Genomic DNA, 26,785 nt, shown 5'->3' with positions numbered 1-26,785 from the left:
AATTTATAGAAATGCCTCTCTCTAGCCTCTAAAGACGTTTTTCAGTCTTGCATGGGCATTTTTCACAAGTGGCAGCCTTCCCAAATGGTTTTTCTAGCATTTTTCATAATTAAATATTATTTTTTCATTCTTAAAATACTGAAAATTAATCTAATAATTATTTCGATACCTTGAAAAATAATTTAACTGGCCAATAATTAAATTAGCTAGGTAACTTCCATTCCCGAGTGTCTTCGCGCCATCTTTGACCATCAGATTGGTGTTAGGTACCATTAAATGCCATTTCTCTAGTGTTACCAAGTGACACTTATGGCCAAATGGATGACCTAGGCCAACAACTGGCACCAGATACCACCAAATACTTGTGCGGCATAACTTATAGCAACTTTTGCCTTTGACATCCTGTGATTTCTTCGGGTCTCGGGCTCGTAAGTTTACTTTAACCCCAGTTGCACCTCACATGTGCATCATGTACTTAATCATGTGATTAAAAATTAATCCAGATGTTAAGTGAGGTTTCAAAAATACATGTCCTCATGACAGCCCTTTCCCTTGAAATCCTTGCAATCGTCCTCGATTGCACTACCAAATGCATCAAAAGCAAAGTACTACATTGGAATTTCTATAGGGCATCATAGTCAACACAACATTGTGTACTGTTGTTCAACCATTCCATATGCCCAACATATGCTGAAAATTACTAGCCAACATAACATAACATAAGACACACAAAGAATCTCAAAAACATTGCCAGATTATCATGTGACATGTCTATTTCTCATGAGCTCAACTCATTTGGCAAAACCAAACCATAGTATAGCGAAAACCAAGCATAAACCATAGGTAAAACATCAATGACATCATAACATATGCTGTTGTCCATGGAACTAGATGTAAACCATTGAAAATTGAGCATGATCTAATCATAAACTGATCACTTGCTGATTTGAGAACTGATCACAAATTGTTGCAAATGTGACCCCAAACTGATCACAAACTCATTGCAAAAACTGACCAGCAATTAGTGCAAAAACTGATGCACAACTGATCCAAAAAGTGACCATAAACGGCTCTCAAGCTGATTAAAAACTGAGCTGAATACTATTGAATATTAATGATCATACGCTGAAAGCCAACATTCGATAATCAGCCCCTGATGATCATTAATTGATGCTACACCAAGCATAACCAATGCCATATCAAGCGTAACTGATTACACCCCTAGCATAACGGATGCAAATGTACAGTTTCAGAGCTGCAGTGAAAACCATACCGATCTGCATACCAAACATAGTGACTAGTACACTGAATAGTGATCTCCTGGCAAACATACTGTTCTGCTACAGTACCTTGAATGTATGTTGAATACATCCGAGATCTACTACATACGAGAGCTGTCCATAACTGTAGGAGGTGAAGTGCTACCTCCCCCTTGAGCATCAGACAATACTCTGGACCCTTGCTCTACTGAACCTGACAGAGCTTGAACTAAAGTCGGCGCAAGCTGAAAGGCATCTAGGTAAAGCTACAACAACTGAGGATGGTTTGCCAAGTCATCCTCTTCCATCCATGGCATCCATTGGTGAATAATTTTGAAATTTCACTAAGTATCCCCTAGAAACTTTATCTTTGACCTTTCTTTCCTTATGTGCCAAAATCAACTCAGGTACCAAAATCTCATCTAGCTCCTCAATCTTAGGCTGAATTTCAGCAGACATATCCTTTGGCACATCACCATGAAAAGGCCTCAACAAACTGACGTGAAAGGCATTATATATCCGCCAATGTGGAGGTAATTTCAGCCGATATGCCACATTGTTGATCTTCTCCAACACCTGGAAGGGCCCATAGTATCTCATACTCAACTTCGGATACAATCCTTCTCTTTCTTTCATCTTTTTCAGCCTTGCCTTTCAAAACGCAGCAATACATAATCATCCTCTGCAAATTGCAAAGCACGTCTATGTCGATTAGCTGCCCTCTTTTGCTTTTCTTGTGATATCTGAAGTGCATATTTTATCTTTGCATAGGCTACATCCAAGTTTTCCACATAACGATCAGCCTCAAAGATCTTATCCTTAGTTTGCAGAATAGGTGGTATATTCTTGCCACCCTCAACCACCTCAAATGGAGCTTTGCCCGTAGAACTATGCACTGTGTTGTTGTAAGCAAACTCAACCAAGGGCAAATACTACTCCCACTATGTCTTGTGGTCTGAAACATAGCACCTTAAAAGATCTAACACTGTGGAATTTGCTTCCTCAGACTAACCATCTGTTTGCGGATGGAAGGATGATGAGAATTTCAGCTTGGTACCCATATTCTCAAACAAGTCCTTCCAAAATAAATTGGTCGTCCGGGGTTCTCGATCACTAACGATCGACTCTGGCATACCATGATATTTAAAGATGTGCTGCAAAAACAATCGTGCTATATGATCAGCCTTTATTTTCTTTCTCACTGGAATGAAATTGGCTTGTTTGCTAAACCTGCAAATGATAGTCCATATCCCATCATTCCCTGTAGGTGTTTTAGGAAGCTTAAAAATAAAGTCCATTGCAATACTCTGCCAAGGCCAATCTGGAATAGGCAAGGGTTACAATAAACCCAACAACTTTTGCCTGTTGTGCTTTACCTTTTGGCATACGATGCATGTCTTAATAAATTGTTCTACATTATGCCTCAAAGCTGGCCAATAAAAGAAATGCTGCAGTGCCTTGACCGTGGCATCAATACCTCTGTGTCCTGCATACTGAGGAACATGACTTTTAATGATAACTCTAGGCCTTAACTGCTTTGTGACATAGTCAACCATGCATCATCAGAAATCCATCTCTTACACAAAGTGTCCACGCCTTTGGCCATTTCAAAGCTGATTATAAACATTAGCAAAGTTCGAATCAGCAATATATTACTCTTTTATGGCATCCAACTCAGTGTGATAAACCATATTGACAGCCGACAATTGAGATTGATGTGACAATGCATCACTTTTCCCACTCTTTCTCAGTGATCTATTTCTCTTCCAACCCTATTTTTCAGATCTGCCTTGATTTTTAGCTTTATTTTCAGATTTACCCTTTTTCTCAGCCTTTGCCTCTTTGACATGTGACTTGGCATCATCATCATGGAATCCTGCATTCTCTCCACGCAGCAATGTGTCAGCTGTAGTAGTAGTTGTGAGAGTGCGCAACGGAAGAAGAACACGAACACAGAGGAGGAGAGAGAGACAGCAGAAAATTAAGGAAGAAAATCTGCACTGACTGTAATGAATACTAAATACAAAACTGTGGACTGATCAGCCCCTGCACGCAGCCCGAGGCGTCAGTGAGGGCACCAGATCAGGCTGATGATGATGGCAGCACCGAAGACGGAGAAAGATGACGGAGTCGGAGTGTGCACCTGCCAAAGAAGGAGGGAAGTTGATAATACAACTGACTGCCAAGTGGGAAATGGCTATAAATAGCCAAAAAACCCAAAAACTGGCCGACCTGAAATTTAAGGCCATAAATATGTCCGACCAGCATTTAATACTGATCTGACCAGCATTCAATGCTGGTAAAAATGCCAGGAATGCTCAGAAAAATCCCGGAAAGGGTGGACAATGTCCGGCAGGTGAGGCAGGCTGAAGAATGCAGAAACTGCCCCGGGAAATGCACATAAAATCCCGACTAGAGGAGAAAATGCACTGAAATGCAATAAACTGAGTGCTCTAGAATGAGCTACCTCCTTCGTCAAAACAAGTGATAGACAAGTCAGAGCTCCTAAAGTCCTCATCTGACTCAGACTGAGGCTCACAGGCAGGAGATGACAAGGCATGACAAACATGACTGCTAACACCCCCTCTCAGATCTTGGATGTGGCTGAAGGCCAAGGGAGAAACGGATCCTGGGGTGGCAAGAGGAATGCCAAGGTCAATGAAGTCCGTCGATGTAGATTGCTGCTGAAGGAGCTCCTCACGATCCTGGGAATCCCCCTCTAAAACACTAGGGGCCAGGGAATCCACAGCCGCATCACCGAGATCGTCCCCCTCCTCTGAAAGGGATGGGGGGTACGAGGGAACCACCGGAGGAGAAGGTGGGGGATGGGAAGAAACGTGTGGAATAGAAGGTGCACAAGCGGGAACGGGTGTAGCAATAGACTGCCTCGGAGGACCCGGCATCAAAGAAGGGGAATGGAGCCTGTAAAGCCCGCTCTCCTGCCAACCTGTAGATAAGACAGCTCCTGTAAGAGAATCCTCAATAACAACGGCATGCTCGGTGAAGATCACTCGTGTGCCAAGCCTCGTAAGGCCATAAACTGAGAGGAGGGGAAGGCCCAAATCAGGAACATGTAGGGCCTGTGAAAAGAAGCTCGAAGGTCGGTCGGTAAACAAAGGCAATGTGCCAACACCACTAATAGGCACCGATAAAATGTCACCAACAGTGACTGAACCCTTTGATGGACGGAGATCCTGTAACAAATCACCTCGGGGAGTCATATGACTTGAAGCACCACTGTCCACTAACCAAGGCTGCGCAGAAGACACTGCAGCCACGGAAGAAGAATCCTCCTCCAAAGCATGGATATGAAGGAACACTGACTCATGGGTAACAGCGGGTGTAGAGGTAGAAGAAGGCTCCGATGTAGATCCACCCTTCGCTCCCGGACGAAGGTGAGGATACTTCTTCCAGCATTTCTCCTCGGGATGTGTCCCTTTCCCACAGTGTGGGCACTTCGGTCGCTCTGAATCCGAGTCAGAGCCTGAAGAACTGTCCTTCTTCTTAGCCTGTGACTTCTTCTTCTGTCCTCTCGAACCTGCAACAAAGGCTCTCGTGGAGTCGGATCCACTAGCACTGACCTCTCTGAGTCGCTCGTCATGCTCCAAGACAAGCGGGGATAGCTCCTCCCATAGAAGCTTCTCACGGTTCCTCGATGTAAGAAGGCTCGTGTAGAAGACATCAAACCGAGGCGATGGCAGCTGAGTCAAAAGAATCATAGCCATGTCTTCAGAAGATATCGTCCGACCGAGGGATGCAAGCTCATCCCTCATATCATGTAATTTGTTGATGTGGTCCTTCATGGAAGGACTATCATCAATAGCGAGCATCCGCAACTTCTTTTCGAGAGATATCCGGTGGGCAAACGTCTTCTGTTGATAGAGAGACGCGAGCTTTCTCCACACGTCTGCTGTAGTCTTCAACCTGTGAACATGAACAAGGACAAAATCCTGCAAACTCAGAAAGAGGAAAGATCTGGCTCTAGAATTAAGCCGATCCCATAAGGCTGCACGATCCATAGATGTCCCATCTGCGGGATCCACCTTAGGCCGGGGAATAGGAACAGAAACAAGCTCCCAAAGATCAAAGGAGTCCAAGATACACTCCACCTTGCAGGACCATAGAGAAAAGTTGGAGCCATCCAACCGGTCCTCTTTGGGCAGCTGAGGAAGTACGGGTACCTGTACAGGGGGTACCAAAGGCTGCATCGTCGGCCCACTGGAAGGGGATCTTCGAGATACATGAATAGAAGGGGGACGGGAAAGAGGAATAGACTCCGGACGACGGTCCTCGTGATAGAAATCACGCCTCCGTTCAGATGAGTGTTGAGACAAAAGCTCGTCATCTGAGTCATCAAAGCCTGTAAACTGATGAGAAGACATCTTCCAATCTGCAAAACACCAAACACCAAAGAAAATTGTGCCGAAGCCGAAGTAGGACCAGCAGTCTAGTCACCAACCACCAAAACACAGGCTGTGATAGCCTACAAACACCTGGAGCTGCAAAACGCAAGGATATCTGATGAAGATCACCAGAAAAGAAGCCGTCAGCACCAAAACGCAGCCTGGGAGTGGGTTGCCAGCAGGAGATGAGCCGCCAAGAGTGGAAACGACCACCAGATTAGGAAAACGCAGCCTGATGATGTGTCGCCCAGCTGAAGGAGGGGCCGCCTGATGGTAAACGCAAGCAGGAGGGATCGTTTGATGACGTGGCAGCCTCGGGAGTAGTCGTCTGCAGCAAACGCAAGAAGAATGGCCACCTGGAGGGGCTGCCTGGGCAGTTGGAGATGAGGCGACAGCAGCAGAAGAAGGGTGAGGTATCTCTCCACAAGGTTAGGTCCTCCGTGCTCTCAGTCAGGCGATGATACCATGTGAGAGTGCGCAACGGAAGAAGAACACGAACACAGAGGAGGAGAGAGAGACAGCAGAAAATGAAGGAAGAAAATCTGCACTAACTGTAATGAATGCTGAATACAAAACTGTGGACTGATCAGCCCCTGCACGCAGCCCGAGGCGTCAGTGAGGGCACCAGATCAGGCTGATGATGATGGCAGCACCGAAGACGGAGAAAGATGACGGAGTCGGAGTGTGCACCTGCCAAAGAAGGAGGGAAGTTGATAATACAACTGATTGCCAAGTGGGAAATGGCTATAAATAGCCAAAAAACCCAAAAACTGGCCGACCTGAAATTTGAGGCCATAAATATGTTCGACCAGCATTTAATGCTGATCCGACCAGCATTTAATGCTGGTAAAAATGCCAAGAATGCTCAGAAAAATCCCGGAAAGGGTGGACAATGTCCAGCAGGTGAGGCAGGCTGAAGAATGCAGAAACTGCCCCGGGAAATGCACATAAAATCCCGACTAGAGGAGAAAATGCACTGAAATGCAATAAACTGAGTGCTCTAGAATGAGCTACCTCCTCCGTCAAAACAAGTGATAGACAAGTCAGAGCTCCTAAAGTCCTCATCTGACTCAGACTGAGGCTCACAGGCAGGAGATGACAAGGCATGACAAACATGACTGCTAACAGTAGTTTCTATAAGCTGAGACATGCTGAAAATAGTGTACTTAATGCAAAAATCCCGAATACCCTTTGGCAAACCACAAATATACTTCTCCACCTGCTCATGGTGGGGTACTGTGCGGTAAGAAGTAACTGGCAGCAATGCATCCCAAAACTTTCAAGTTCTTGCAATCTTTGGAATTCAACTGATTCCAAGTTGTCATAATGTCTACTTCAAAGGTACTTGTCAACCAATTTGAAGCAAACATTTGCTTGAACTAGACCCAAGTGGTAGGTGACGTCCCTTGAATAAGAAGTGTAGACCACCACTGCAATGCATTTCCCTTCAAAAATGTGGCTGCCTTGTGTATCCTAGATGCCTCTGTGAAGTTGCCTCCAAAATAGGCTGCATCAAACTGCTGAATAAAAACAAGTTCTTTCAGTCTATCTTGTGCACCACTGAAAGGCTCAAACTTCACGCTTTTGCCACCTTCATCATAGTCCTTTGGCGGACCTATGGGAGTCAAGTTATCATAAATGGGCTGCTGCAAAAAGGGTGCATTGGTTGTATTTGCATAAAAACCAACACTATTTGAAGCACCTACATAACCAACACCAAATCCTTGTGCTTCAATAGTCCTTGAGGGTGCCGATACATATCCATATGGCCCGCTTCGTGCCCCAAGCATCATGCTTAAGCTGCCATACATGGGATTAGGCATTCCACTTGCATTACCCGGATACATTGGGTGTTGTGAGCCATGCATTGGCTGCTGCATACCATAGGGATTTGTGCCATACATTCCCGTATGCTGTGCATGTCCAATCATAGCATGAAAAATGGTACCACCACCAAAGTATCCTTGTTGTCCCATGCTTGCATGTGCATAATTGCCTTGCTGCCCATGTTCCCATGGATTGGAACTACCAAGTTGGCCATGCATTTGCACTTCTTGTCCCACGGATACGAACTGTTTGTGCTCATCAGGCATGTTGGGCTATTCTAAAGAAGGCTTATGCATTTCCTTCGGTTCTTGTGGCTGTCCGGAAGTTGTAGAATGTGTCTTCTTCTCTTTGCCTTTGTTGTCCTTCTTTGGGGCATTCAAGAATCGAGTAAACTAGGGATCCTTTGCCAATTCAGCAAAAAGATTTGCTGTTGTATGCATTCGATCCTTGAAGCTATCATCAAATTCTTCAGGCCCTTGTTGGTCATCAACCTCTTTATGCATTGAAGTACCAATATTTGGGTCATTTCCCACATTTTCAGCATGCTGTCCATGCTGAAAACCATGGCCAACATCAGTCATTGCATTTCCCCCTTCACCACGTGATTAACCAAGGAGTGATGCATGCTCTCCACTTGATCCCGTATCACCATGTGAAGACATGCTTGCTGTAATTCACTACCTTGAAAAATTTCAGCAATAATGCAATAGTCCCAAGTTGCAATTAAGTACCATGGGCCCACCAATTCAAAGGATTTGATGGTTTCCCGGCAACAGAACCATGAAACCAGCCTTCCTTCCGTGGATGGGTGGTAAATCCTTAATTACGACTTAATTACAGCAGCAAACAATTAATGCAAATTTGAAAAAATACAAATTTACCTACTGATCTTGGACAATGCACACTCGATTGGCCCCAAAATTGGCGCCCCTTTCGGTATTTCTTTAGCTTTATTGAAGAATAAGTTGATTTACAATGGGATTTTCCCAATCCCTTTCGGTATTCCGACTCCCCTTGCTGTGATGAATCACCAGCAAGTCCTTAATCCGATTTGCCCCTTGATTCGGGCAATCAATTGGCCTTCACCCGCTTGTTGGAGTGCGCCGGTAGCGGAAGCGTGAAGATTTGCAGTAGAGGAAGTGAACAGGTGAGTGAGAGTGAGAGTAAGAGTGACGAACAGATTTGGGTGTACCAACAATGTGTTGGTACACAAAGAATAAAATGTATTTATACTTAGGGCCCGTAAGGGTGCATTCACATGTACAACATAACAATACACGTGTAAAATACACGGAGGTGAATAAAGGACCTTTACATCCCAACAACCTCCCACTTAAGGGTCTGGAGTGAACCTTTAACCAACTCCCACTAGTCGTATGCAATGCTTATGCTGAGCCTTGCCTAGACTTTTAGTGAGAGCATCTGCAGGGTTGTCCTGTGTTTTGATCTTGGTCAATGTGATTAGACCATCCTCTAGAATCTGTCTGATAAAGTGATATCGCACATCAATATGCTTTGTGCTTGAATGATACATGGCATTTTTAGCCAGATACACAGCACTCTGGCTATCACATCCCAACACTGGAGTACTCACAGACATGCCGAGATCCTCTGCGAGACTGCTCAACCATATAGCTTCCTTAGAAGCTTCAGTAGCTGATATGTATTCAGCTTCAGTAGTACTCAGTGCGATGATGTTCTGCAACCTGGAGCACCAAAAGACGGCCCCACCAGCAACTGTAAAGACATACCCGCTAGTGGACCTGTGAGTGTCTAAGTCACCTGCCATGTCTGCATCACAATAACCCTGCAAATTAAGTGCACCCTGCCCATAGCAAATACACTTTCTTTGTGTACCCTTCAGATATCTAAGAATACTCTTGACAGCCTCCCAATGTGGTTTGCCAGGATTTGACATAAACCTGCTAACAACTCCCACTGCATGAGCAATGTCTGGACGAGTAGCCACCATAGCATACATAAGAGAGCCACAAGCTAATGCATAAGGGACTCCCTTCATAGCATTGGCTTCCATGTCATCTTTTGGGCTGTTGGCTTTACTAAGCTTAAGATATGGAGGTAAGGGTACTCCGAGAGGCTTAGCTTCAGCCATGTTAAATCTGTCCAATACCTTTTCAATGTACTTTTCTTGAGATAAGAACAGCAATTTCTGCGTTCTATCCCTACGAATCCTCATGCCCAATATATGCTCTGCATTCCCCAAATCTTTCATGGAAAAAGCTGATTTCATCTGATCTTTGAGAGCATCCAAGCTAGTCTTTCTCTTCCCAGCTAACAACATATCATCCACATACAAAACAAGTATGATAGGGCTGCCATCTGTATCCTTTTTCATATACAAACAATGATCTGCATGATTGCGTGTAAACCCATGTGAAAGCATAAAAGTGTCAAACTTTTTGTACCACTGCCGTGGTGCTTGTTTCAGCCCATATAAGCTGCGCTTTAGTTTACACACCAACTGCTCTTTTCTAGCAACTACAAAACCCTTGGGTTGTTTCATGTAGATCTCCTCATCAATGTTACCATGCAGAAAAGCTGTTTTCACATCCATTTGGTACAGCTCTAAATCCAATACAGCAGTGAGAGCAAAAAGCACACGTAGTGTGGTCATCTTCACGATAGGTGAGAAGACCTCCTGGAAGTCAATCCCTTCCTTCTGTGCATACCCTTTGGCAACCAATCTTGCCTTGTACTTGGGGTTTCCCATCAACTGTCTTTACTTTGTAAACCCATTTGTTTGGAAGAGGCTTTCTTCCTTTGGGCAACGACACAAGATCCCAAGTATCACTAGCATACAGAGATTTAATATCTTCCTGCATAGCTAGCTTTCACTTATCGCTGAATTTGCATGACTTAGCCTCTTTATATGTCAGAGGCTCACCCTCATCAGTAAGCATCACATAATGCAAAGAGGGGTCATACCTATGTGGCTGCCTTCTTGGGCGTGTAGACCTGGGTACCCAATGATCTACATTCTCAGGAATCGGATCTACATCTGGAGGCATGTTATTTTCAGCATTTATTGGCTGCTGTAAGCCATTTTCAGCATGCTGTTCATGCTGTACAGCACCTTCATTTTCATTTCCAGCACCTGTATTTTCATAATCAGCAAGTCTATCTTGCTGTCCATGACCTCCTTGTGCTTCTATTTGCTGTCCATCATCATTTGGCTCAAAGATAACCGGCTGATCATCAGTTTCAGCCTGTGGTACAGCACCATGAGGCTCATCATTTGAAGTAATAGGTGGCTGCAAATTCTGAAATTTGACCTTTTTCATGTCTTCATCAGAGGATAAAGTACCTTTCAGCAACTTTGCCTCATTAAACACAACATTACGACTGCGAACAATTTTCTTGGACTGAGGTAGCCACACTCTATAGCCAAATTCACCCTCATCACCATAGCCCATGAAAATGCCTTTGGTGGATTTCGGGTCAAGTTTATTCCTCAGCTCATTTCTAACATGCACAAAAGCATCACAGCCAAATATTCGTAAATGGTCATATGAGGCCGGTTTGCCAGACCAAACCTCCTCAGGAATGCCATTATTTAGGGACTTCTTGTGGCCCTTCCGACCACACTGATAGCATGTAACATCACTCTTTTCTTTTCCTTTGCTCTTGCTCCTGCTTCTCTGTCCAACATTTGCATTTTTCTTTTCAGCCCTGCCTCTAACATTATAAGTTGAGTTGCTGCCTTCTCCACTAGACTTACGTCTAATTTCTTTATTCAAGATGGAACCCCTCACACCATCATATGTGAGATTGGGGTTATTGCTGAGAGAAGCAACCAAAGGCAATGTCATGAAAAAAAAGATCACCCTCAACTTATCGTCAAAATCCAAACTTGCATCCTTGAGCTGATTTAAAATGCCAGTAAATGCACTCAAGTGCTCAGCTGCAGGCTTGGACTCATCCAACTGTATATTCACCAACTTTCGCATTAAATGCACCTGATTAACAGGTGTGGTGATCTCATAGGTAGTCTTCAACTTCTCCCATATTGCATGACCAGTGTCTAAACCCTTAATGTCTGTCAAAATGTCATCAGTGACACCCATCTTCATATAAGCCACAGCCCTTTTATTGACTTTGGCCCAATCCGCCTCAGACATTTGTGCGGGTTTATCCATTTGCAAAGCATCCTCACAATCCTTTAAGAACAGTATGCCCTGCATACGATCTTTCCAAAGATCAAAGCCCTGACCATCAAGTCGCTTGATTTCCATCAAACTTTTAATGTCAGGACTGGAAGAAGTTGCAGCCATTTTTCACAAGTACAAGTGTAAAAGCACTGAACTGCAAGAGCATAAGCTAAATCAGCAAATACACTGCTGTTCTTGCATAACCAGCAATAATCCTCTGCTGTTTTGACATAAACCAGCCACTGCACAGGCAATAATGCAGAAATTTATCAAATTCTGCACAAAATCCCAAATTTCCAGGTCCAAATGTGCGCAAGTGTCAGCCAAACTGACTCAGCTGAGCAAAATTGCATCAATACATGAAAAGCCCCAATTTTCCTTGGTCCAATGCCAATAAATTTTACTCGGATGAGCAAAATTCCAACAAATTTTGAAAAATCCCCAAATTAGTTGAGGTCAGTGCGCACAATGTCTGCAATTTCTGACACAGATGTCACTGTCAAGCATGAACAGCATCAAATCTGGGAAAAGCCCCAAATTTCCAGGTTCAAATTTGACCAAATCTGAGAACTGTGCTTGCGCGCGCGAACTCCCGTCAGTGGCAAAGAGGTTGCTTGCAGTAAACCTTAGAAAATTTTTTAAAAATTTCTGGAAGAAAAAACGTGTCGAACTGCAGCCGTTGACCTGCGCTGCCTGCGGCAGCCTTCCGTGAGCTGTTGCCTGCTCAAAAACGTGACGAAAACAGCATCGCGTGACCTGTCCAGCCTGCGCCTGATGCTCGTGACCTGTTCGTGACCTGTGCAGGCTGCGCCTGGCTGCTCGTGACCTGTTCGTGACCTGTGCAGCCTGCGCCTGGCTGCTCGTGACCTGTTCAGCCTGCGCTTGGCTGCTTGTGACCTGTTCGTGACTTGTTCGACTGCCTGCCTGGTCAAAATTGACCTGTCGCCTGTCTATCAGGCTGTCGCTGCACAAAACGTGACGTGCAACACTGTCGCTTGACTGTCCAGCACATACACGTGCCTGAAACAGTGACGACCTGACCTGTATGAGTGACGACTTATTGATTTCTCGTGAGTGAAGAGTTGGTGATGTCTTACGCGGACTTCGAAGAGCGCGAGCACCTAACCTCTGCTCTGATACCAGTTGTTGGAGTGCGCGGGTAGTGGAAGTGTGAAGATTTGCAGCAGAGGAAGTGAACAGGTGAGTGAGAGTGAGAGTAAGAGTGACGAACAGATTTGGGTGTACCAACAATGTGTTGGTACACAAAGAATAAAATGTATTTATACTTAGGGCCCGTAAGGGTGCATTCACATGTACAACATAACAATACACGTGTAAAATACACGGAGGTGAATAAAGGACCTTTACATCCCAACACCACTTTGGTGGGGATGGAAAATGCCCCACCACCTCCAAGGGTCCAAATGCCGAGATCTTCGGAGCAAGATTGTGAAATGGCTAGGAGATGAGAGGGAAAGCTGTAGAGAGAGAAAATTCAGAGTTTTGTCGCAAAGAATGATTGAAAATCAATCAAGTGTAGCTACTGCCATGCCACAACAGCATGTAGATGCAAAGAACTGAAGAAAATCAGCCATTTACTGCTGCTGCCCTACCTCAACAGCATGTAGATGCTGTCTCCTGCTGTTGATTGGTCTCCTTTTGCCCCTGGCTACCTCAGAAGGTCCTCCAATGGCTGCAAATCAGACCAATAGCCTCCCCTCCCTCTCTCTTGCATGTAGCTGCTGCCCTGCCACAACAGCATGTAGATGCAAAGAACTGAAGAAAATCAGCCATTTACTGCTGCTGCCCTACCTCAACAGTATGTAGAAGCTGTCTCCTACTATTGATTGGTCTCTTTTTGCCCTTGGCTACCTCAGAAGGTCCTCCAATGGCTGCAAATCAGACCAGCCGCCTCCCCTCCCTCTCTCTTGCGCCCTTGGCTACCTCAGAAGGTCCTCCAATGGCTGCAAATCAGACCAGCAGCCTCCCCTCCCTCTCTCTTGCATGTAGCTGCTGCCCTGCACAACAACATGTAGATGCAAAGAATTGAAGAAAATCAGCCATTTACTGCTGCTGCCCTACCTCAACAGCATGTAGATGCTGTCTCCTGCTTTTGATTGGTCTCCTTTTGTCCCTGGCTACCTCAGAAGGTCCTCCAATGGCTGCAAATCAGACCAGTAGCCTGCCCTTCCTCTTTCTTGCAGGCTGAATTTTTAGAAATGCCTCTCTCCAGCCTATGAAGATGTTTTTCAGTCTTGCATGGGCATTTTTCACAAGTGGCAGCCTTTCCAAATGGTTTTTCCAGCATTTTTCACAATTAAATATTAATTTTCATTCTTAAAATACTGAAAATTAATTTAATAATTATTTTGGTGCCCTGAAAAATAATTTGACTAGCCAATAATTAAATTGGCTAGGCAACTTTCATTCCCGAGTGTCTCTACACCATCTTTGACCATTAGATCGGCGTTAGGTACCATTAAACGCCACTTCTCTAGTGTTACCAACTGACACTTATGGCCAAATGGATGACCTAGGCCAACAACTAGCACCAGATACCACCAAGTACCTATGCGGCATAACTTATAGCAACTTTTGCCTTTGACATCCTGTGATTTCTTCGGATCCCGAGCTTGTAAATTTACTTTAACCCTAGTTGCATCTCACATGTGCATCATTAGAGGGACTCCCCCTCACCGAGTGAAGGTAAATCCTCCGCATCTGAAGAAGGCTGTATATCCCGAGAAGATCCCGAAGTGGCGGTAGAAGAGCTCGTAGAAGACGAAGGCACATCCACCAAAGGGGAAAGGGAAGCCGAAGGAGGAGGTATAGGGGGGGTGCTAAGGGTGATCCTGGAAGGAAGTGAAGGGAGAGAAGGTGGGGGGGGGTCCGTCGATGATGAAGAAACATCTGTAATAGAACCATCAATCGGATCCTCAGAGGCCGAAGCCTCATCAAAGATCACATCCCTGCTCACCTCAACCTGCCGAGTCGTCAGGTCGTAGAGCCGATATCCCTTCGTGGTCGTACTATAACCAACGAAGATAAGCTTTCTCGACTTAGAGTCGAACTTCGTCTTCCTCTTCTTCTTGTCCACATGGACAAAAGCATCGCATCCAAAGATGCGAAAGTGGGACACGGAAGGATTCTTTCCAAAGAAAGCCTCATATGGAGTCATGTTCTGTAACGCCGAAGTCGGAGAGCGGTTGCGTATATGCACCGCTGTAGCCACCGCCTCACCCCAAAGGAAATGAGGAAGACTCCTATGCTTCAGCATAGATCGGGCCATCTCAATCATGGTCCGATTCGCACGCTCCACCACACCATTCTCTGATGGTGTGTTCGGATGGGAATACTCCACCCGAATACCATGATCCCTGCAAAACTGAGAGAAAAGGTGAGAAGTGAACTCTCCACCGTGATCAGCTCGAACACTACGAACCTTGGAAGTTGTTTGGGTCTCCACAAACACCTGCCACTCACAGAAACGGGAGTATGCCTCGCTCTTATACTCCAAGAAATAAGGCCACACATAACGACTAAAGTCGTCCACAATCAGCATCAAATATTTGGCCTTCCCAAGGGAGGCCGTGCCCATAGGTCCGCAAAGGTCGGTATGAACCAACTCAAGCGGAGAAGTAGCCCTCCTAGAAGCAACCTGCTGGTGAGGCTGCCGGTGCTGCTTGCCCCTCAAGCAGCTAGGGCACAAAGTGTGAAGAGGAGGGAAATCAGGAAGTCCCTCCACCATCTTCCTCCTAGAAGCCCGGCGGAGAGAATCGAGGTTCAAATGACCATACCGAGCATGCCAGAGCAGCCCAAGCTCATGGGAAGTCCGCGCAGCCAAGGTTGTGAGCGTATAAAGCCCACCCTCCTGTGTACCTGTCCAAAGAGCATCACCTGTAGAAGCATCCTCCACTGTGACGGCATCCTGAGTAAAAATGACTCGGGTACCTAACTGAGTAAGACCATGCACAGATAATAGGTTAAAACCCAAATCAGGCACATAGAGAACTTTGGCGGAGGAAGACCGCCTGTCAGAAAACATAGGTAAAGTCCCCACTCCATGAACGGGAACTGTAGAATTGTCACCAATGGTGACTGTACCCCCTCTGGAACAAAGATCCTGAAGCCAATCCTGACGGAAGGTCATATGTGAAGATGCTCCACTGTCGACGAGCCAAGGCTTCTCCTGTGTGGTAGAAGCTAGGGCAGTGTCTTCCTCAACAAAGAGATGCACAAACGCAGATTCTGTTGTGACTGGGGCCGCCTTCGAGTCCTTCTCCTTAGGCTTTAAATGGGGATACTTTTGCCAACACTTCTCCTCGGGATGAGTGCCCTTCCCACAATGGGGACACTTGGGCTTCTTCTCCTTCGCATCCTTCTTATCTTCCCCTGCAGCAGAAGAGGTCGCCTGACAGCAAACGCAGGGTTGCTGCGTCACTGGATGACGTGGCAGCCCCTGTGTACAGCAAACGCAGGCTGTACAGCCTTCTGATGCAGTTGCCTGGCTGGGATGGACCTGTGGGCAGCCGCCTGAAGGAATCGCCTGGCTGTTGTGGAACTGTGGGCAGCAGCAGTAAGGTATTTCTCTCGTCCTCTGTGCTCTCAATCAGGCAATGATACCATGTGAGAGTGCGCAGCGAAAGAAGAACACGAACACAGAGGAGAGGAGAGAGGAAGCAGAGAATGAAGGAAGAAAGTCTGCACTGACTGAGATGAATGCTGAATACACTGGAATGGACAGAACAGTCCCTGCACGCAGCCCGTAGCGTCAGTGAGGGAACCAGGACAGACTGGAAGCAGAGGCAGCACCAATGCCAGAGACGGAGACGGAGGGAGCAGTGCTGTACCTGCAGAGCATGAATGCTGGACTGACTGGGGGGGCTGCTATAAATAGCCCCCCAGCCAGCAAACTGGCCGACCAGCTAAACTGGCCGACCTGGCCAGATCTGGCTGACTATGGCCAGATCTGGTCCGACTGACCAGAACTGGTCCGACTGCCCAAAATAATGGGCAGTCAGCCCAGAAACAGCCCAGATTGGGCTGTAAAATGCCCAAGGCTGAATGCTGACTAAAGCAGCCTAAAAACACACTGACAGAGCTCCTCTGTCTCCTGTCAGACTCTGACAGGAGCTCACAACCAGGAGATGACAGACTGAGACTGAATAAGAGCAGGCTAACAGAATGTGCCCGTCATTTTCCTCTCCCTCTTGCTGGTGTCTATGGCCCCCAAAATGTAGGTGCCAAGTGGACATGAAATGAGGATGTTAATGATGTCCCATTTCTTACGATCACTCCATCCATCGGTGAGGATGGAGCAACCATATTTTGTCCATGTGGTTCGAATAGGATCAAGGGCTCTATCAATCCTCTCATTCTCTTCATCAATCTTCTTTGTTCTCATGTCATTGTAAGTGACACTGGTCCATTCTTTGCATAGACCCACGTTAGAAATGGCTTTGTTGACCTTCTTCTTTCATTGCTCTTGCTTTAGGACATTGAATGCTTGATTGCACTTAATCACCGTGCATGCAATCTCAATGTTCGCAAGTTGTTATCTTTCTCTAAGAAAGGCAAATAACCCACGTACGTGGTTGGGGGCTTGAGAGAGAGAGGATTGTCTCTTGGGTGCTGCATGAGGTTGCACTCTTTGCCTTTTGCGAGAGCTAGACGCGACGTGGACTCGCCATCACTAATGGTGGAGGTATTGATCAAAGATAAGCCTCCATTCAAGGCTTCCTCATGAGTAGCCATAGGTGTTGATACCAATACACCACTTCCACCTCCTCTAGTGGATCCCCCTCTTAGCTTAGCGAGAATCTCGTTCGTGATGTTTTGAGGGATTTCTTGCATGGAGCAACTTGCCCCGCGGTCTTGAAAAGATGTTAGAGAAGTCAAGTCGCATCACTTTGTGTAACACTTCCCACAATACTTGCATGTCCAATGATGGGAATTGGACTTCTTTGTGTTCCTCTCCACATGGATGACACACAAATTGAAGGCCTTGAGCTTCTCACGAGTCATGATGCCAATGGAGGGCCAAGGCTTCAAGCTTGGAAATTGAAAATTTGGGTGGGGAAGAGGAGAGTGAGAGAGGGACTTGAGAGAGAGGGGGATAGTGAGAGAGAGGAGGAGGGATGGGATAGGCTTGATAGATAGATAGCTTGCTTGAAGAAAGAGGCGTGAGAATGCTCGTTGATTTTGTGTGGAAGGATGGAGGGGAGGAGTACCTTGGAGTACCTTTTGTAGGCTAGAGAAGAGTGTGGAAGAAGAGAGGCTCAAGAGGATGTTTGGAATCCAAGGCCCAATTCAAAGAGTCAAAAGTGTTGTGGTTGGAGCTTGGAATCCAAGGGGGTTGGGGTAGAAATGTGGCATCCAAGCCATAGACACACTGTGAAAGTGCCACGGGCATGCAAGCTTAATGGATAGATAATGCGCAGTCAGCGGCCGTTGGACAGATGCAAGAATGCACCCATACGCGGTGGTAGAAACAAGCGTGTTTGATCGTACAAATTCGTATGGATATGTACCATATTGTATGGTATGGATCGTATGGTACGATCGTGTCTATGTGATGTACGAAGGCAACCATAGTTTCGGCAATGTCTATCATGAGCTAAATGTAACAATGACATAAGGTGTAGAGGATGAGGATATTGTTAGAGTCTATGGTTTGTCACTAGATGGCTAGCACCATGAGCACTGTACTTCAAGAGATGGATTTCTTAAGATGCATGGTGGTTATTTGTTACAAAGCAGTTAAGGGCCAAGGTTATAACAAAAAAGTCATGCACCATATTATTGTTTCATTGAAAGTCATTGAAACTTTCTTTTATTGGCTAGTTCTAAGATGTGATGTAGACACTTTCTGTGCACATCTATTATCTATCCGAAAGTCAAGTTTGAGTGATAGGAGGCATCGAGTTTATTGTAGCCCTTGCTTATTTGTAATAGATTGTGGGAGAGTGTCTCTATGGATTTTATCTTTGATCTTTCTAGGATGCCTATATGGAATTGCAACATGTGGACTATTGTTTGCATAGTTAGCAAACAAACCCATTTCATTTTGGTTAGGAAGAAGGTTTGCAGAGTGAGCAAACAAACCCATTTCATTTTTTGGTGAGATAGAAGATAACTTGTGGATCACATGACAAGATTGTTCATGTTGAACATCTTTAGATATCATGGCATGCTACAATCTATTGTGAGTGATAGAGATCCTTGGACAACAAGTTTGTTTTGGAAAGGTATTTTTGAGAACATGGGGTATAATTGTAAGGTTCTCTATTCTTTTCATCCACCTCAAAGAGCCAAAAAAGGTAAAAAAAAAAAGGATAATTTGAAATGAAATTTCAGATGGCTTAACATGCCTCTCCATGGCCAAGCTGTGTAACTTATCCTCCATAGCAACACATGCTACTTTGCCTACTGCAATGTCAGGAGTGTGGAATGATACTCTGATTTGGCCAATAGCAACCCTCGTAGCAATGGGTGTCCCATATATATATTCATGTGGCCCGAACATTGGATTTAATTCATCCTTTGTGAATGAGGAACGTTTTTTTTGTAGTGTTGTAGTGTAACTAGTCTTCCTTCCGTGGATGGGTGGTAAATCCTTGATTACAACTTGACTACAGCAGCAAACAATTTGTGCAAATCTGAAAATACAAATTTACCTATTGATCTTGGACAATGCATACCCGATTGGCCCCAAAATTGGCACTTGTTTCGGTATTTCTTTAGCTTTATTAAAGAAAAAGTTGATTTACAATGGGATTCTCCCGATCCCCTTCACAATCCAAACTCCCCTCGCTGTCCAAAGTGACCAGCAAGTCTTCAATCTATTTTGCCCCTTGATTCGGGCACTTGATTGACCTTCACCCACTTTGATGGAGATGGAAAATGCCCTAAATTCAATTATTTGCTGGTCCCTGGATGTGAATAGGCTAAAAAAAGCTTCAGTCCTGTTGAATCCAAGTCTCGGAGCTTCCAATTTTTGGCACGTTTCCAAGGCTGTTGCTAAACCCTAATTTCTGCTGCAAATTAGGGTTTGCAGCAGAGAAATCTGAAGTTTCTCAGCCTCTGGTGATCTCAATGCTGCAATCTTTGGAGCAAGGCTGTAGAAAGGTTGGGAGATGAGAGAGAATGCTGAGAAGAGAGAAAATTCAAACTTTCTTTGCGAAGAACTGAAGAAAATTTGTCATTTACTGCCGCTACCCTGTCTCAACAGCTTGTAGATGCAAAGAATTGAAGAAAATCAGTCATTTACTATTGTTGCTCTGTCTCAACAACCTGTAGATGTTGTCACTTGTTGTTGATCGGTCTTCTCTTGTCCCTGGCTGCCTTAGAAGGTCCTTCAATGGTTGCAAATCAGACCAACAACATCTCCTCCCTCTCTCTTGCAAGCTAAATACATTAAAAATGTCTCTTTCTAGTCTCTAAAGATGTTTTACAGTCTTGCATGGGCATTTTTGAGAAGTGGCAACCTTCCCAAATGGTTTTTTCAACATTTTTCATAATTAAATATTAATTTTCAGCCTTTAAATACTAAAAATTAATCTAATAATTATTTCGGTGTCCTGAATAATAATCTAACTGGCCAATAATTAAATTGGCTAGGCAACTTTCATTCCCGAGTGTCTCTACGTCATCTTTGACTGTCAAATTGGCGTTAGGTACCATTAAATACCACTTCTCTAGTGTCACCAATTGACACTTATGGCCAAATGGATGACCTAGGCCAACAACTAGCACCAGATACCACCAAGTACCTGTGCGGCATAACTTATAGCAACTTTTGTCTTTGACATCCCATGATGATTTCTTCGAGTCCCGGGCTCGTAAATTTACTTTAACCCGAGTTGCAGCTCACATCTGTAACATTTACCTAATCATGTGATTAAAAATTAATCCACATGTTAAGTGAGGTTTCAAAAATACATGTCCTCATGACATGTAGTGTGGTATAAATAGACCCAATCTCAGAGTGTTCATCTATATCAAATCTTGCTCAAATTTCTATTCCTTTTATCTTGAAAGAGCCCAAAGCGTGGGAAGTTATCATCATACTAGGAGTGTGTTAGCCTTATCCCTATCTAGCCATGTTGTAAGAATCAATGAAGTGTAGGTGGTGGCCATGCGTGCCTTTTTTTGAGGGGGGAAGAGAGAGAGAAGGAGACCCAATCTCAAGTGTTCATCTATATTGAATCGTGCTCATACTTCTATTACTTTTGTCTTGATGAGCCCAAAGCATGTGGAGTTATCATCATACTAGGAGAGTGTTAGCCTCATCCCTATCTAGCCATGCTGTGAGAATCAATGAAGTGTAGTTGGTGGTCATATGTGCCTTTTTCTTTTTGGGTTTGGGGGGGGGAGAGAGGCCAAACGGCCTATGAATATATAACAAGTCCCTGCCTTGAGTATCATGTGAAAACTTGAGAGGAACTAATTTAGTCCATTGCAGCCAATATCTAGTCGCTATTTAGCATGCTATAAGAGTACACTGTACAGTTACGATGAGTAATGCGCAATATATCACTAATTCCAATTTCCATCCAGTGGGATTTGGCTGGATGTAGTGTATCATACATGGGGCAGGGGTGGAGGGCTCTCATGTCTACTCCACTCTGTCATATGCTTTGTTTGTAATCTCTCCTCATCATCTCTATGAGGTTGTGCTTGGACCAGTCTGTGCCTGACATGGGTGGATACACTTGCAAAGAGAAAGTAGGATGAAGGGAGAGCAATTTTTTAAAGATATGAGAGGTAGAATAGTTACCCAAGTGAGCCACCAATATGATCCCCATAATGAGAAGACACCAATTGGAAGTGCCACATCAATACTGAGAGCACAAAATGTGTAACAATACATTACAAGGTGCCAAGGAGAGTGATAACCCTACACCCCCTTGTGGAGGGCTCTTACAAGCACTTTGTGGAGTAGCATTCGACTTTCTGGTGCTTTCTTAAGTTTCTAGTCCAATAAATTGTGATGCTGCACGATTTTGAAGTTTGCAGTCCTTGGCCACTGTGCCGTGTGTGCTGGACCTTGAATTATGGTCCTGAATGTGCTGCACCAAGAATGAGAGCATGATTGCATAGCAATACAATAGGTGGTCCAAGGAGAGTGATAACCCTGCCCATTGTGAAAGGCTCTTGCAAGCACCTTACTGCACCTTGAACTGACCTGGCTTTTGGATATATCTGTATGGCTTAGCTCTGCATTTACAAGAGGTATTTTAAGGTGCTAAAGAGAGCAATTTACTACTTTGTCTTCTGATCTTCCTATTTTTCATTAAGACAATGGATGATAGATGCTCTTGCCTACATGAAATTGTAACACAATATCAGCAATGGCAAAAAGATCTCTGGGTCAGGTATCATCTAGTATACTGTTCTAAGCTTCCCTTGTTTTTGCAGATTTTGAGATGTCAGATGCTCAAGAGGAGCATGTTTATCAGGTAGAGCTTGCTGCACCTAGGTTAGCTGCTCTAAGAATAGAGCTTTGCCCAGATTACATGAGTGAAGGTCGCTTCTGGAAGATCTACTTTGTTTTATTACATTCTCGTTTGTCTAAGACAGATGCAATTCTTCTGTCAACTCCTCAGGTATGTATACCTTCAATGTCTGTTTTATTCTCACATTGTCATTCGTATTAGAGAGGAACATGAGGACACAGTCAGAGCTTTTGATGCAGATAATTGAAGCTCGCAAATTACTACTCAGCAAATTGCAGAAGAATGAGTCACAAGGAAGTAAAATAAAGGAAGGTGACACATCTGAAACTGCAGAATCTTTTAAAATTGTCTCTTTGCAAGCAGCCATGGAAGTTCCTCCTCAGGATTTCCATCAGGTGGAGGACCTGGGGTCTAATGAGGGAAGGCCTCTTGGATCCAGTCTAACCAGCGACTGTGCGGAAGAAATTCAAAATAAAACGGTTTTGGCAAATACTGTAAAGCTGGCTTCATTGAGGTATGATGACGAGGATCCAGATGCTGACAAATGGCTAAATGAGGAACAATCGCCACATGTAGGGCCTTCTGCAGGCTTGGCAGGAAATGTAGGGTTGGTGGGAAATGATGAAGATGTGTCTTTCAGTGATTTGGAGGAGGATGATGACTCTTTCACCTCCAAGGCTGTGGAAAGCTCTAGCTCTAAACAGTCTTCTGGATGGGTTCAGTTAGACAAAGGACTTGATGTCCAAGAGATGGCACAAAGTTCCCAAAAGCTCTCTTTGGAGCGACTTAAAAGACCAGAAGGTGGAGAATCCAGTGACTGGTCTACTGTTGAAGATGACGATATCACGAGTGCTGATTTTGAATAAAGTGGCTTTCAATATTTATACAGATCATGATTGTTTTCTCATCAATTCCAGTTCAGGCTTCTGAAAACCTGATGTGTATACAGTGTGTACAGAACTTGATTTGACACTTTCAAGCTTGTCAAGTTTTGAACCTTGTGCTGCTTCTGTAAAAGCCTATATAGGCATCATGAAGCATGGATTCAAGGCTCAATTGCATGCTTTTTTTCACCTCTTTCCCTCCATATGATTGATGTCAACATACATATTAATTTAATGTGATTTTTACTTATCGAGATCATTTTTCTTTTCAGGGTCTACTTATTGAGATTATTTTTTCAGGGTCTGGGCTCTATTTAAAATCTTTATTCAGATTTTACATCCAGAGTTATGGGCATTAGTTTGTTTTTGGTCTGCTGTAGGCATATCGGAGTGGATATGAAGTTTTGTTAAAGAGAACAAATGTCAAAGTAGAAAACTGAAAATCTATTATCATTGTCCAGGTAATGATCACAGCTTTTGTGCACTGGTTTTTTTTTTTTTTTTGGGGTTGTGGACCCCTTTCTCCATGCACCTTTCTAATGGTATGGTAAGTATTTGGTGACTTGCAAATTATGGCCTCCTCTATGCACCTCTCTAATGGCATGCTAAATAACAGTGGCCTCCATTTCTTTATCTTTATCTAGTGGCTTTCTTATTTTTATCTAACCTTCTAATTAGGCACTTTTGGTGTAATCTTTTATCTTGGTTGGAATTCTAACATAATGATATTGGTGGTAGATAGAAATTTCTGGGGTACTTCTAATCTAACGATGACCCTAAAATGCCAACCACCTTATGATTAGTTTTGTTTGTTTGCGGGTCATCTTGATTGCCGTTTTTCTTTTTATTTTCTTGGTGTGAGCTTTGCATATGTTTTGAAGTAGAGAGAGAGAGAGAGAGAGAGAGAGAGAGAGAGAGAGAGAGTGCATGTGTGTGTGCATGTGCATGCTGTATTAATGTCTCGATGCCTTAGAAGGCAGGCATGTAAGACAGACAAATCAAAATTTTTAGTTACAATCCACTTCAGGGAGCCATTGGCACAAAAAGAAACCTATGGCAAGGTGCCATTAGCATAAAAAAGGTTATCGAAGTCACTTAACACATCATGATCCAAAATTAACATGGTGCTTCTATGATGATTTTGTCACCTTCATAAACTACTATGATACATTTGGTATCTCGGTAGAGTGGCCATTTGCCCTCCTTGTTGCCTTCATGTTACATCCTTGGATATCTTGATGGGCTTCGATAGCATATCGGGTCACAACCACATCCCGAGTGTTGGTGTCTCAAACCACTAGTCCACACCATCCTATTGTACGGACACTTCGACACACCGGTCTAGAGTCCAAGAGTGGTGAGTTTAAAACAATGTGTACAATAGGGCATTGAGTCCTTTAAATAGGACTTTCTTGCCCTTAACCTTGAATTGCCTTAGTGAATTCACATTCGCACTAAGCATGTCATCACCATTATGACCAATGCTACGAGTGCCCATTAGGATGTCCAAGGATGCAACAATATGCTAAGTCACTTCATGATCACTATGACCAATGCTACTAGTGCTTATCAACATTTTTCAGGGTGTAACACTTGTCAATTTTGCTTGGTTGCACTTTAACTTGTGTTGGTGTAAGTTTAACTATGATTTAGAGTTTGATCCGGTTGAAACATTTTGATTGCTTTAATGCTTCAAGTTCATCTTCCATGTTTTCAAACTCCAAAGCTCGACTAGGTTGATGACTTGCCATTGTAACATCCACTTGAATCCTTTTTCTTTCAGGTTTGGCCTTAGTTTGATCTCTTGCTTGTATGTATTCGAGCATTCTTGGCATCTTCATAGTTTGATCTCTTGCTTGTATGTATTTGAGCATTCTTGGCGTCTTCATCAAGTTTCTCATATTTCTTCATGCCATTTCTCAAGGCGGCCTCTTGTATGTGCAAGGAATGCAATCTTCTTCTGTAATAGAGCTTTATTAACTATTGAAAAGATGGTGTTTGTCATACCTTGTTGATTTGTCTCCGTCCTTGTTTCAATTTCCTTCAACAAGGCTTTATGTAAAAAGGGTAAGAATATGTGGAGAGAGAGAGAGAGAGAGAGAGAGAGAGAATATATAACTTTTACTTATTCCCTTCCCATGACAATTCTGTGTTTGTGTTAGTATTACCTTGGAAGGCCTAAGTTATAGTCATGATGCATGGAACCCCCAACGATTCTCTATTTGAAGAATTATATCAAAGTAAATTGAAGTAAATAAAATTGAGATGTATAGATGTATTTGACTAGGAGTATTTCATAGGCTTTTTATGTTTGAAAGGTTGGAATGAAGAAGCCATACAAGTGGCACATCAAAGGCCTAATTGATCTCTTCTCTCTCTTCCCCTAGGGTGTGTTTGCATTTGACATCCCTTGCTAGATGCCAAGAGCTTTGCCCCACCTTGGGTTAGAAAGCTCAAGGAGATTTACGTTACTCACTACTTACAAGATTGTTGCAAGTCTCATCATGGTGTAGTAACCTATGTAGTTGATCAATAAACTTAGCAAGTGAGGATAGGTGCTTGAGAGGAGATTTGATTGTGTATTAAATTTTCTATTTGTATGTATACAAGCAAGCCATAGTGAAGAAGCTTGCATGGCTCAATACGTATGTATTCATGTGTTGGGGGTTGATGAAGGGCCTTTGTGAGTGGTGGTAGGCTTGGCACGAGTTTAAGGTTTGTTCCTATGTAAATAGGTTCCTCCAATATAAGAAAACTGAGATTTTTGCAATCATTGAGCTTTTTGTAGTCATGCGGTTCTATTATTGGATTAGAGATGCAACTTATGGTTAGCATTTAAGGTCTTGGTTGGTTTTTTTTTCCAGAATCAATTGTTGCTCAATTCACATGCCCAAGGGACATTGATCAACATTTTGTGTATATTGTGTGTTGGTGTAACATTCTTGAAATGAGAATAACATAGTTTTCCGTTGAAACATGTGATAATTGCACGTAAGCTTACTTACATGTGATACCATGCCTATAGACATAGATAGCGTGTTTTAGTGTTAGAGTACCTTTTGAAAAACAAGAAGTCATTGATCAAAGAAAATCTTGATCTTATTCCTGATACAGAAAGCAACCAAAAAGCTACAAGGAAAATTTCTTGCATAGTTCTTGTTCTCTCATTGCATCTAAATTGAGTGTTCTACAAAGATTATTTTACGGATTCTTATTAGTATGATGTTATTTGGCTTATTTGGATTCACCATTCTTTATCATCATATCATACATCTATCTAGTTGTCTCATATATTTTGCCTAGACTAGATGTGCTAAATTTATAGCAAGTGTTACTGTTCACCATTATCAACAATCAAATAGATATGGTAAATTACAACAAGTATAACTTTTGATGTCCTAATCAACTAGTTTCATATATCTTGTGATTAAACTAGGTGTAAAAAGCATAGGCACTAGTGTCATTATTAAATTGTATTTTAAACCAAGCATAGGCACTGATGTCGTGATTAAATTGTATTTTATAATTGGTTATCATGATTTTGAAGATAATAATATGTTACATTAAGGTTGATAAAATGATTCAACAATTTACAAAAACAATGATTGAGATGTAGAAATGCAAAATGTATAGTTCAAGGTTGATCAATATAAGAAACCATGGTTTGTATGATTATTCAAATGCATAGTCCAAATTGATAATCTATTTTCAATTGTAAAAATCTTTTTAGATCCGTATGGGGCAACAAGTAACTTTGTAATGCTGAATGTTAAACCGTTCAAGTTT

At 43.5% G+C, this 26,785-nt stretch overlaps 1 protein-coding gene across 1 annotated transcript in view; it reads left to right on the top strand.

Moving 5' to 3' along the window:
- The window catches only part of LOC148031328 (BSD domain-containing protein), a 31,367-nt gene extending 8,101 nt beyond the window's left edge, over positions 1 to 23,266 (top strand). The window contains exons 2-3 of the mRNA XM_087684849.1: positions 22,078 to 22,265; positions 22,355 to 23,266. Of these exons, the coding sequence (XP_087540975.1) occupies positions 22,078 to 22,265; positions 22,355 to 22,981 (815 nt within the window). The 3' untranslated portion in view covers positions 22,982 to 23,266. The remainder of the gene's footprint in view (positions 1 to 22,077; positions 22,266 to 22,354) is intronic.
- Positions 23,267 to 26,785: the final 3,519 nt, after the last annotated feature.

Source organism: Lygodium microphyllum, chromosome 9 (assembly GCF_053477565.2).
Source record: "Lygodium microphyllum isolate KBCC chromosome 9, Lygodium_microphyllum_v1.1.10, whole genome shotgun sequence".
NCBI classification, from domain to species: Eukaryota; Viridiplantae; Streptophyta; class Polypodiopsida; order Schizaeales; family Lygodiaceae; genus Lygodium; species Lygodium microphyllum.
This window is presented reverse-complemented; position numbering and strand designations above follow the sequence as displayed.